Raw genomic sequence first — 13898 nt, 5'->3', positions numbered from 1 at the left:
AAAGTATTTCAAAAATGTAGTATTTCTTTTCATAGTACAGTGAGCTTTTTTTATAAAAATTCGTACAGTTTATAAAAATAAAAAAGTTTTCCAAAAATCTTAAAAATGCAAAGAAAAACAGTTTGCAGTTAAATTTAGTTTAATTTGCTTGAAAATATGGTTGGATTATCTGTGTGTAATAGTGGTGTATATTGCCCTTATAATTTGTCTTTTATGATATGAATTCATAATAGCTAAATGACAGATTAATAATGTTAATTCAGAAAACTAAAATAATATAGTCGGATTTAAAAAATATATCCAAAGTTTTTTATAATTAATTTTTTTTTAAACAAGTGATAAAAAACAGCGTAGAAAGATTGTTTAAATCCAAAGGTGTATTAGAAAATTTTGTATTCTCATAGAACAATGACTTTTATAAAACAAATTCATATTCAAAAATTACTTGAAAAGGAGAATCTAAAAAAAATATAATACTTCGTATCTTTGCGCATATATTTAAATTTGAATGGAAAGATTAATAAGCTTTTCAAAAACCCAACAATACAAAACAAAATAATCGCGTATAACATTTTAAGAATTATTTGACAGGTAAATGTAAATCCCTTTGTACGTCGCGCTACAAATCTTACTGAGATAATTCTGGAAAAAAAGAATTATTTGAAGAAATAAATAAAACAATTTCTCTTTTCAAATGACAACCCGATAAAGATAATTATTCTAAAGCGACCCCTAGTGCCGTAAAAGAAAAGTAAAAAGCAACTTTTCTCCTCTTACATGGGAAAAAAAAATATGCAAAGTGGTTACTCAAATAATTTTATTCTTTGGAAGATGTGTGGAAAAGCTCAGGAGGTAATAGAAATTTAAATGAGCGAATAATGTTTTCTTTAAAGAAAATATATGCCGTTGATCTTCAAACTTATTATGTATTCTGCTTGACAATAAAAAGTGGACCATTCACAAATTAAAAGAGCAGTTAAAAGCACGAGCGAGTAAGTTGCGTTACAATTTTTCCTTATATTAAACATTCATCATTTCTGATGTTGATATTTTCCCCAAAAGCAAAGAATTTTTTTTGTTAAAATAACGTAATTATTCTTATAATAAGAAGCAATTGTATTCGTTAAGAAACCCATTATAGCAATTTAAATTGTAAAACAGTTTTTATCTTTTTTTTTAAATGTTTAAAATTTCGATGTAAATGTAAAGATTTATACAGTTCTACAATAAACAACCCGATATTATTAAATACATCAAAATAAATAGAGTGAATTGGATGGCCCACGTGATTCGAATGAGTAATGACAATAGAATAAGAAAGATGCTGCGTTTTAAACCCAATGGAAGAAGAAAGCCGCTGTTGGGATAATGGGCTAACTGGGTGGAGTCTGCTTTTCTTGTAATTAATGAAAAGAATTGGAGATCAAAGATAAATCGGAAGTCATTATGGAGAAATCTTTAGAGAAAGGCATTGGCTTACATTGGGCTGTCTGACCATGATGTAAAGATTTATATCTGGTAACATCAAATCTCTCTTATGTTTTTAAAATTATATTTATTCATTTTATTTTGTAACTTTTAACATCAAGTCACACGCGAGCCTATTAAAGATCTAGAGAAAAATGCATTTTTCTGCAACCAAGAATAGTCATTATTTTAAATAGGTAAAATAATTGAGTAAAAAATGCATAAAATTGCAATAACTTTCGAACATTTTAGAAAAAAAATTTCCGTTAATTTGATTAATAAAAATTGTCTTTTCAGCATGTCAAGTTTTTATTCTGTTGTATTTCACCTGGATGTACAAGAACCAACACGATTAATAGTTGGTGGTAGTTCTTGAACTTATTAAATTTAATTTTTTTTACGAGTGTCTATCTACACATGTTTGCAAATTCAAGTTCCCAAGTTTTATAGATTTTATGTAGAAAAACAAAAAATAACGTAAAACTTAAAAATAAAAAAAAAATGAGAGAAAATCCCAAAAAAACGCATTCAAAATTTAATCAACTTTCGAAAAATTGGAATTTGAATCGTATTAAGTTTCATCATCATCATAGTTGGCCAGATAGCCCAATGTGAGCCAATGTCTTCCTCTGAAGATTTCTCCATGACGTGTTAAGTTTATAAACAAAAATTACCCTTTCATCACGTCTCTCAATTTTGTAGTCGTATATATCCTATGTATATAAATTGATAGCAGGTTAAAACAAATCAAAATGTAAAGAAAACATGGAAAAACTTATTCATTTTTCTATTTTTCCTTTTTGTATTTACTTATTGTGCTATATATATTTTATTTTATTTTATAACCGTCGTTGAACAGCCGACCCAATTTTATGGGTTTACGACTACTAACGTTCAACTCCGTAGCATTGTAATTTCGAACCCAATCCAGAAGACAAAGGCACTCCTGGATCGAGTATTGGGAGAAATTTGCCCTCGTGGAGGACTTTTTGATGGAACTAACCCGCATGTGCGTTACATGCAAAGGGAGACCACGACAACCTCCCACAGTTAGCCTGGCGGCAAGGGAGCTCTAACCCATGATCCGTCTACCACTGAGGATATTTCACGTCAGCACTGTGATCGGTGCAAGCCGGATGGGGAATTCGTATCGACTGGGATTCGAACCAGGTTCGCCTCATTGGAAGTCGAACGTTCAATTCCCTGAGCTATTGCGGCTTTAATATATAGCACATACTTTCATAAACTGTTTATAGTGATATTATTAGGTGTATCGAAACTTATATCACTTTTTTTAACAATGAAAATTTTGCCTTTCCTACAAAAATAATTCATATTTTAGTCGCTATACAATTAAATAATTTGATATATATTTTATTCTTTATCCTGCTACAACGATTTTCACCATTTTTCGAACGAAATGGTATTTTATTGAGCCATGTGTGAACCATTTCAATGATCCGTATTGAGACTTATTTTAGTGTTTTTCGTTCGACGAAAAATTATCTGTTTTGCTAATTAAAATTAACTAATTCGCTAATTAAGATATAATCCAATGAAATGTTTTTATACTTCATTAAGTGTATTGTGCATGCTTATTTGTCTTGTAACAACCGATTGTTTCCACAAAACAAGACACGGAATAAATTTAAAAAAATAACACACTTTCTTTAGTAGCTCTCATAAATTTAAAGTTTAATGCGACAATTTGATTCCTAAATCATTTTTCGAAAGTATTTATGTTCTTAATAATGCCTTAAAAAAGCTAAAATGTTATGACATAAAACCTCTTAACAACTTGAAATATCTGTAAAACTTTCTAAGCAGACTTAACTTTTTCCGATTTTGAACGGAACATTAGGTATCAAATCAAGAAATGCAATTTCGTACAAAATTTCGAATTTCAACAATCTCCGTTTTCTGGAATGTTACTAAACAGTTTCCTAATAGGCAATCGACTCGAAGCGGAATCGTCCATTAAACCTTATCGTCTGCAACAAGAAAAATCAAAGTTAAATGCGAACATTTTGCTGAACGCTGCACCTTTTGAAGCTTACGCCTCCTTCTCTGTTTCCATAGAAACGCGTTCCAAGAAGAAAAATTCCAATGAGTTTTATAAAAAGAAAATTGATTGACATCTTTGGTAATTTCAGCCTCGATTTCTTTCTTCCTTTACCATATCTTAATATCGTTTGCCATTCTCGCATTGGTTGTAATAATTTGTTCTAAAACATCGCCATTTTTTCTTCTGCTCTTTCGCTACCAAAAACTTAATAGACATTGGATATTTTCTACTTAGATATTTCTACAACATTTTCTACTATCTTATACTTTTTCTACTGTATGTGTAAACAGCGGTTGGAAGTGCAATTAACGAAACTTAACAACGCGTTTATCGTTGGTTGTAGTTTAATGGGCTAATTTTTTTTAAACTACTACTGTTGTTAAACTACTTCGAAACTACTGTTTGTAGTTATTTGTGTTTCAAGGTCAGTAGTTATGCTAGCGCCGTCAGTGCAGTTTCTCGTGGCAAAATTTGCAAGTACAAGAAATTGGTAATTTTTTTTCTTGAAAAAAATTAGCAGATGAAAGTATATGTAATAACAAAACAGAATGCAATAACAAAACACTTAAATTTTTTTTTTGGGGGGGGGGATAGTTTGTTAGAGGGCTGCACCCCCTTTTATATTATTCTGCCGGCGCCCTTGTATCAGACACTGGCGCGTGGTATCCTGGGAGTGGTAGTAGATGCTATGCAACATCATACATAAATATATATTAGTTATAATAACAAGTGGCTATACGTTTTTACGCACACTTACGTTTTTCCCGTCCAGTTGGAATAGTAAATATGTATATAGAAATGGTACAATACGTAGATTTGGTTCTCCCTGGTTTTCGTGGCGTTCTGTTCTGACAAAAAAATCAAGGTGACTTTAATTCCTTGGGAAACCCTGTATAATAAATAGCTTGAGATTTAAAGCATCGGATTTTAACTCAATAATGATAATCATCGTAATTTAAATCATCCACTGTAAATATGTTAACGCCTTCGATAATTTTAGTTGACAATTTTTGCTCAAAGACTTTTTGTTATAAAAATATGAGGAGTGGGGTAGCATTATGAAGTATATGGCTCCATTAATTTAATTAGGAGTTACCACCATAAGTTTCGAATTGTTCCAATGATTTAATTAGGAGTACCACCATAAGTTTCGAATTGTTCCAATGATTTAATTGGGAGTACCACCATAAGTTTCGAATTGTTCTAATGATTTAATTAGGAGTACCACCATAAGTTTGAACCCAATGGAGAAATTTTTACTTTATGAAGTTAGAAAAAATCAAATTCAATAAGCTCTTTACCTAACCATGCACCCTAATTGAAAGCATCGAAAAAAATTTAAATCCATTCATTAAACTTAATTTACCAAGGCTAATTCAAGGCGAAATATAATTTGTATCCGTTGCATTATAATTTAATTTAATAATTATGGAAAATATTTTCTGATTATAATAAAATAGATTAAATGGTTATATAAATGTGTGAAATTACTTTATTTTCCGAAATTGTTTACCAAAGTATGTTTGAGATTTAGATTGTGACATTTAAATTACATGATGCGAAAAACATTTTTAATGAGGAAATTGTAGATTTGAACAGATTTTAAATAATCGAGTCTTTTTTTTAACTGCAAATCATGAACTGTTGGAAAAAATGCTTTTTAATACATTTCTGAAAGTGTTTTTTTCTCTCCAGATCTCAAAATCCTTTACTTAAAATCTTTCATGACAAAAGTTCTTCTGTTCATAAAGTTCTCAAAAAAAATTTTTTTACGAAGTCAAAATTTTTTTTATATATACAGAATTGTTAAGATGACTAAATGAGATGATAAAAACAATCAAAATAGCAACAAAAAAAACTTTTTTTACATTGTTTGATTCGTTTTATTATTTTTTTTTATTGTGACAACGAAAAAAAGTTTTGTGGATAATGACGTGATGGAGTACGAAGCGGCACGATACAAAACCCCATAAATTTATACCAAACACGCTACAAGTTAAATACCAAATAAAAACACCAGTGATTTTAAATTATGTGACAATAGCCAGATAGAAATGATTTATAAGTCTGCCTGTGTGCTGTTACCGTTGCCAAATTACATAATTAAAAACATGACAAAAGTAATATTAGGATGAAAAAATTATTCATAATTTATACTTCACCTGATCTTATTCATACTTTATTTTGCCCCGCTATATTGAATAGTTTTCTTTCCTTTTTTTCAGGTTGAACGAGAAATAGCCATTATGAAATTAATAGAACACCCCCATGTTTTAGCTTTATATGATGTTTATGAGAATAAAAAATATTTGTAAGTATTATAATTTTTCTTTATTATTTTAAAACGTTTTAGAGTTGTAATTTAAATTTTTAATCGTAAAATAAAATTTTATTAGATCATATGTTTAACATGCATACGATTTCATGTTATTTGGTACTACATAACTTTAGATGCAGCAGTTAGAGTTACATAAAAATGTTTATAGAAGTAGAAAAACTGTTATGATTCAGGATGAGATCGTTTAAAGCTCCATCTGTTGGAGAACGTAGGAGTTAACGTTTTTAATTCCAAAATGTACGAGAGTTCTTTTTTTTATCATTAATATCCATGTATAAAATGTATTTTATCTATTTCGAAGTAATTATCAAGTTAAAAAAATTTTTTTTTAAAAATACAATTTTTAAGTAAGTCACTAAATTATATTTATTCCGCTATAATTTATGTCTCGTTTATCTTTAAAAGGTTATAACTTATAAGTAAGGTAATTTGTTTAGGTTAAAATTTATTATTAAAGCAGGTTATAATTTGTAATTGAGTTATAATTTATAATTAATTAAGGTGTAGTTTATAGGTTATAATTCATGAATATTAATAAAGTTATAATTTTTAAAAAAAAAATACAATTATTACTTTAAGTCGTTAAATTATATTCATTCCGCTATAATTTATGTCTCGTTTATCTCTAATAGGTTATAATTTATATTTCAGGTAGGTTATTTCTAATTAATTAAAGCATAATTTATAGATTATAATTTATTATAGTTAATAAAGTTTTTTTTTTAAAGAAATACAATTTTTGCTCTAAATAAATCGCTAAATTATATTCATCCGTCTATAATTTGTGTCTCGTTTATCTTTAATAGGAAACTTTTAATATTTTCGTTTTAAGACTTTTTTTCGAAATTATCTCGTCACATGAAACAACGCTATTTTTTACAATTAATATGCTGTTTTCGTAACTGCTGTGAGTTGAAAACAGTTATTCTTTACTGTTAGCTATTCTATACCGTTGTTTACTGTTCTTTACAATAAATTTTGCCTATATGATCTAATTTTTTAATATTTAAAAAGTTACTCTATCGCAGCATTATCTCGCCTCATAATAATTAACAAAAATTGTTAATTAATCATTGATTTTGATAATTTTAAGGCGACTTTCAAATCCTTTTCAGGATTGGTTTGAAATTTTCAGTATACGTTTATATGGGGATAGTGGTTATCGACCATGTCAATCTTCATCTATCAGAGATCTATGGCTATCGATCATATCATCCTTCACTTTCCCAACATAGAAGGGAGTTAACATGTCTTATATATTAGTGAACTGGAATTGTACATTTGTAGTGGTAGATGCACTACAGTATTCCCTCACCAGAATTATAGCTGTGATAGAATTGGATGAACCGATACCACTAGTTGATTCATTGATGTTTTGTGAGAAGACGGTAGAGCTGTATTAAGGTCACCGTACTTTTACTGATCGTGGAAGCTGTGTTAAGTTTACGGTGGTGGTTGCTTCTGTGTTGCCATTAGCAGTCGAGTGTACGGAGGCCGACTTTGTGTTTTATCGAGACTGAGAAGCAACAGCGCGAGAAGGTGGATAATGTCGCAGTCACAAGTAGCAAGTCAAACTGTTCAATGTGGACCATTCAGGCCGGGATAGCCTGGTCGGTAGGGCGCTGGGCCCATATCCAAGAGGTCGTGGGTTCGATCCTCGCCGGCCGAAGACTCCCCGTGTAGTAAATGGTGACTGATGCACGTTAAATCTGTCGAGTCTCAAAGTCCTCCATGTTCCCACAACAAATCAATACCTCTGGGGGTACTGATCCAGGAGTTTCCTTGTCTTCTGGATTGGTTCAAAATTACAAGGCTACGGAGTTGAACGTAAGTAGTCGTAAACCCATGAAATTGGGTCGGCTGTTCAACGACGGTTATAAAATAAAATAAAATGTGGACCATTCGTCGAAGTAGGCGTGTTCACATTTCGTCCGAAGGTCACCTATGTGAGGGTTAGAATAGTTATCGACATTGTCAACCTTCATCTATGAAAAGGTACCCCACCATAGAATAGAGTTAACGTGTCTTATATACCAGTGAGCTGGAATTGTATATTTGTAGTGGTAGATACACTGCAGCTTATATTGTTAAAAAAAACTTATATACAAAATTTAAAAAAATTTTTAAAAATTAAAAAAAAAAAATTTAAAATTATTTCTCGCTTCTGTAATTTCATTAAAATGACATAATGCTTTAAAAATATTGTATATTGGGTAACGTAAAAAATTAAGAGAGTACTTTTTCTACTTTTTACTATAGAAGCAAATAACTGTAAAAAACCTGCCGAAAATCAGCTTTCTCGGAAGAAAAAGTCATTAGATCGTAATAAATGATCGTAGATAAATTTAATAGTACTTACTAAATTTGAAAAACTTAGCCAACAAAATGTTATTAAGATTCATAAGTATATAGTATCACACTTACAGCTCAATAGATTTAAATTTCATTTCGCTAGAACAGTTTGAAATTCATAAATTTGTCAAAAAGGACATTTTGAGAAAAATGGCTTATTCTAGTTGCTTATTGCAAATTCTACTTTTGAGCAAATATTTCCTTTTTTTTAAAGACATAAATAATATCTTATGAGTTAGTTGAATAATTAGGTGCTTTAAGATGTAAAAAAATAAACATAATTTTCAAAAACAAGCAATAGCTAGCTGCATCGCTGGGTATACATGTAGCTGCAGACAAGAAAATGTAAACTTAGGAGTGTGGTCAAAACAAAAACCACCTCACAACTTCGTCAATTTTTCTAAGATTCAAAAAGTCTTTATTTAAAATATTCAGTCGAATGCTTGAATTACAAAAATAAAAAAAACAAAAAATCATTTTTTCGATAAATTTATTTCGATTGAAAGTCCCTTGTCGCATTTATCAAGGTGGAGTAATCTCTCTAAATTGGCGACTTTGTAGACAAAAAAAGTTTAACCCCGCAATAGTGAACCTTCAAGGGGCGGTTCACTATAACCGGGAGTTCCCAATATCCGAACTGCAAACAATTTTTACTAACTTTTCCGAACTGTTCCCTTTTATTACACGTTATTTAAATAAATGACCCATGAAAAGAAATATATAAATGATTAAAAAACATTATGTGGTAAAAAAAAAATGTGATAACTTTTATTTTTTATTACTCTTTGTCTTGCTGACAAAAAATTCAGGGATGGTCTGTATTTAGGGATGGGAAATTGAAATAGAAAAAGTAAGCAAGAACAATGTGAATGGCTACATTCCACATAATAGATGGTTTTAGAAATCCGTAAAAAATAAACAAGCAAAAAATAAGTCTAAGACAAAAAAAAAAAAAAAAAAANAAAAAAAAAAAAAAAAAAAAAAAAAAAAAGTTCATGATATCCAATTTCCTCTTTACTTTTGGTTCACTATATCCACAAAAAATAATCTATATAGCAGGGCACGGGAGCGAGCATCTCGTTCACTATATCTGGGAGTTCACTATTATAAACCATGTTCACTATAACGGAGTTTGACTGTATTTATTTCGTTCCGTTCTTAAATCTTGATACTTCTTTATGGCAAAATGGAATAAATAGTTTGAAAAAATTATAGGTTTATCTCAATAGCAAGGTACTTTAACTGGAGATTTTTTTTTTTTTTTTGACGAAAGATCCTCGAAAAACGTTAATAAAAGCTAAAATATTAAATACAAAAACCATTTTCTGTTGTTTTAAGTTATAAATCCCATAGTTCTGGCATTACTCTGCATTTTACAAACATTTTTTTTTTAAATTTCAATTTATTTGTTAAATTAGAACGCTGACGAGAAATCATATTAAGCCAAAGTAAGAGGCAAAATAAAATAATTTTAATAACAAATTCATTTTATTAATGTTTGCTAAATAGATTTATATATTCAGTTTATGGTTCTAATTGCAGTTAGTCAATCTCGTTTGTGATTAGTTAAAGACATTAATTTAAAGTACCAACAAAAATATTTTTAAATTTCTCTACTATTTAATTTAATATGATAGAATTTTTACTGTACAATTAATAGTATGTCGAGTTATTTAATTAAATTTATGTTAGAAAATGTCTGAAGTTCAATATCTTAAATTGCGTATATAAAATATCAAAATAAATTATGTTTATTCCATTTCCTAAATTAAACTTTATGAACAAAAATAGTTAAAACAGTTAGCTATAATAATTTAAACTTAATTATTAATTAAACACATTGTTTAACTATTCTCAACTTTATATCAATATTTTATTATGCAATTTAAATCTTCGAAAAGGATCTTTAGATGCAATCGTGTTTTGCATAATTTAATGTATATTTTTATACGACGACAAATATTTTATTGGGTGTTCAACAACTCGTTTTGACATTATGTGATAATACTCAATTTTTATTTAACTAATATTACTCCTAATATTTAACAAACTAATATTTAATTTTTTAATACAAACTAGTTCCGTTAAATGTTGTCCCGCTATGGACTGATCGTAAGAACACTAATTCCCAGTAGAACACCGAAGTCAAGCATCACTGGCTGTGGTAAGTAAGCGGGCGAGTGACCATTTTGATCGGTCTGCATAGAGACCGAGGGTGAACGGTATCTGTCCTCGCTAAACTGTTCTACTGTAAAGTGCTGGAATTCGCGCGCAGGTCGTCGGGCTTCCAAAGCAGGGAAGCCATCCTCTCTGCAGAGGGTCAAAATTGCGATGGCATGTCTTTGGATCATTATCAGGGATGTTTCCCAGACCGTCGCCAATAGCTCATTGTGCAACTCTGATGCGACGTAGTTAAATTAACTATTTTTCGACCATGACTTGAACTCGCAAGGTGAAAAAAAGTCTTCTTTTTAAATTTCTCGTCCTTTTAAACTTTTAAATTAATGTTTTGCTATCTACAGCTAAATGTTGCAAAAAATCACCAAAAAAATGAAAGAATTAAAAGATTTTAAAAATAATATGACAGATTTTTGAGCGTCAAAGTTTAAGTTGTTAAAAAAATTTTAGAATGCAAAATATCTTTAATTTTTAAAAAACTGTTATAATTAATTTTAAATATAAAATTGTGAGATTTATAGCAATTTATGTATTGTATTATATAGCAAGATATGTTGAAAAACTTAAGCGTTTGTACAGTTGAATCTTGTCGCTAACTATTCTTAAAACATTTTTAAATACGATTTTGAAAATAGAAAGGAAAAAATAAAATTTTTTATTCATAATATAAATAATAATGAAAAAATAAATAGATAATTTGATACTTAAAACAAAAAGTGTTTTAAAAAAATAAACCATCAGTGCATAAAAATCATATGAAAACAGAAAAAAGCATAGTTTTAATTAAAAATTTTAACAATTAAAATATTATATTTTTGCTGAGAAATATATTGAAAAATTATGCACTTGAGTTATAACAATACTTACTAAAACTTATGAAAAAGGATTAAATTCTTTCCTTCTAATAAATTCAAATTTTTAAAAATGAATGTTCCATTAAAAATAACTTTTTTTGGCTTCGATTCAAGGATTAGATTTTTTTTGATAAAAAATATACATATAAAAAACCGTGCAAGATTTGAGATCTTGCAGCTGTTTTTTATAATATTTGAAAATAGAGAAGGATTTATGAGCATTTAGATCAATATTTGTTTTCTAGAAAAAAAATTTATTTAAATATTTTGGTTCAGAGAATGTAAAGTATGATGCAAACATAACTTATTTCGCAAAAATGTTAAACACTAAGCAAAAAAAAAAAANAAAAAAAAAAAAAAAAAAAAAAAAAAAAAAAAAAAAAAAAAAAAAAAAAAAAATCAACCTTTATGTTTGAGTTATTAAATAGTTTTTTTTTTTAATTGCGTTTGGAATTAATTACCTACTTTTTTTTAAATATGAGTGAATGAAATATAACTATTTTTATGTAGATAAAGATAAATCCTACAAAATGACTACGAAAAGTCTGCGAAAAATCTGCAGTTTCTTTAAGAAATAGAATTTTCATAATATGTTACGTTTTCACTCGTATATGGCGATTATTAAAGAAAAACTGATGATGTTGAATAAGAAAGCTCTGAAGTTTGCACAGAGAGCATTAATTTATAACAGATCTTACTAACACGGTGATGAAAACCGTAGTGGCTCAGGAGATAGAGCGTTTGCCTTCCAATAAAGTGACCCGGGTACGAATCCCAGCTATAACTGGTCGATACAAATTCCGCATCCGGCTTGCACCGACCACAGTGCTGACGTAAAATATCTTCAGTGGTAGACGGATCACAGGTTAGAGTTCAATTGCAGGCAGTATAACCGTTTGAGGTTTTCTTGATTTTTCCTCCCCGTGTAACACAAATGTGGGTTAGATGCATCAAAAAGTCCTCCACGAAGACTAATTTCTCTCAATACTTGAGTTCCCTTGTCTTCTGGATTGAGTTCAAAATGACAAAACTACGGAGTTGAGCACTGGTAGTCGTAAACTGAGTATTCGGTCGGTTGTTCAACGACGGTTATAAAATAAAATAAAATTACAGGGTGATGATAATTTTAAAAAAAGGCCTTTTCCAAAGGCTGTAAAAAATAAGAGCCACTTGTCAGAATGGTATGATATTTTATATGAGTTTACACAGAGCAATGAAAATTTGTTTTGTGAAAGAAAAAGGAGTAGTATAAAAATTAACCGGTAGATAGCGCTGTTCCCTTTGTAAGAACGCTCGTTTTTAAAGATTAGAGAGTTTTAAGAAGCTAATTAACGTGTTATCAGTTATCAGTGACTGACACTGAATTTTCCGTTTATATCTCGTGAGTGATTGACTGTGTAAAATATATTATATATTAAAAAAATGATAAAAATAAATAAATGATAAGTTGTTTAAAAGATTTACTAGAAATTTATTCAAAATTTACTTAGTTTTTATTCCTTACAAATGAATTTTTTATTAACTTTAATCTGTTAGTAGTGCACTTCGTAATGCTATACCACAATATGAACACTTCAAAGTAACCCTCATGGATTAACGTAAAAATACGCATAACGCTCAAGGTGTTAAAAGACATGGCACATTACAATTAGTATAAAAAAGCGTAGCTGATCAATACCTCCTAGAAGAGAGAAGGCATCAGCACTGGTCACCATAAACAAGAAAATTGATTCTTTAGTAGTCCGAACGTAATGACATCTTTCGTATTCACGACCACTGCGCAGTTTTGTAGCCCGATCGTAGGAACATCTTTCTTTTTTTTTTCACCCACTGCGCACTTTATGTTCGTTACGCTGGACTACTAAATAGATCCGTGATGAGGCCTTCTAGGAGGTGTTAAGCTAATACTATTGACAATTAGCATAACTTTTATTACACTTCTGAACTGCATTGGGCTGCCCGTGGTAGTTTGATGATCAAGTCACGTCTAAATCTGGTGCAGAATATCCACATCGATTTATTAAAGCATATATACAGTTGAAGAGAATTATTATCTAAGTTTCTTTTCTTTGCAAAATACGGTTGTCTAGTAGAAAGTAAAACAAATATGGAATCTGAAATTTCTAGATCGATTCTTTTTAGAATCTTAAGAATTATACAAAAACCTGTAAATCTGAATTTAAAATATCCGAGTTTTTTTTAATAAAATAATAAAGTTTTTGAATAAAGAAAAGATTCAAGTTTTCAATTTTGTAGCATTTGACGCATTATTTTCTTCCTCTAGTTGACAGAAAAGCTATTTTTAGGTTCCCGTATGTTCTAAAAGATCTAAAGGGATTTCAATTTTTTTTTTTTTGGTAAGTGTGATATTGCATTTTCTCGATTATGTGGCAAAGATAAAATATTTATTTTTAGAATGCTAGTAAACATTTTATAATATGGAATATATAAGTAAAGTCTTAAATTGAGTGGCTATATTTAAATCCAGCTATATTTATTACTATATCTATAGCTATATTATTACTTTATATATATATATATATATATATACATCTGTATTTGTTGTGTATATATATATATATATACATCTATATATATATATTATATATACATATATATATATATATATATTCACATCTGTATT

The 13898-nt window shown here is 29.2% G+C and overlaps 1 protein-coding gene across 2 annotated transcripts in view; it reads left to right on the top strand.

Moving 5' to 3' along the window:
* The window catches only part of LOC107442572 (serine/threonine-protein kinase BRSK2), a 189986-nt gene that overhangs the window by 120495 nt on the left and 55593 nt on the right, over window positions 1-13898 (top strand). For both annotated transcript variants that reach the window (XM_071182844.1, XM_071182845.1), the window contains exon 3: window positions 5758-5843. In XM_071182844.1, the coding sequence (XP_071038945.1) occupies window positions 5758-5843 (86 nt within the window). The remainder of the gene's footprint in view (window positions 1-5757; window positions 5844-13898) is intronic.

The sequence above is a fragment of the Parasteatoda tepidariorum genome, chromosome 6 (genome assembly GCF_043381705.1).
Source record: "Parasteatoda tepidariorum isolate YZ-2023 chromosome 6, CAS_Ptep_4.0, whole genome shotgun sequence".
NCBI lineage: Eukaryota > Metazoa > Arthropoda > Arachnida > Araneae > Theridiidae > Parasteatoda > Parasteatoda tepidariorum.
The sequence above is the reverse complement of the archived record's forward strand: the minus strand, read 5'-3'. Positions and strand labels throughout refer to the sequence as shown.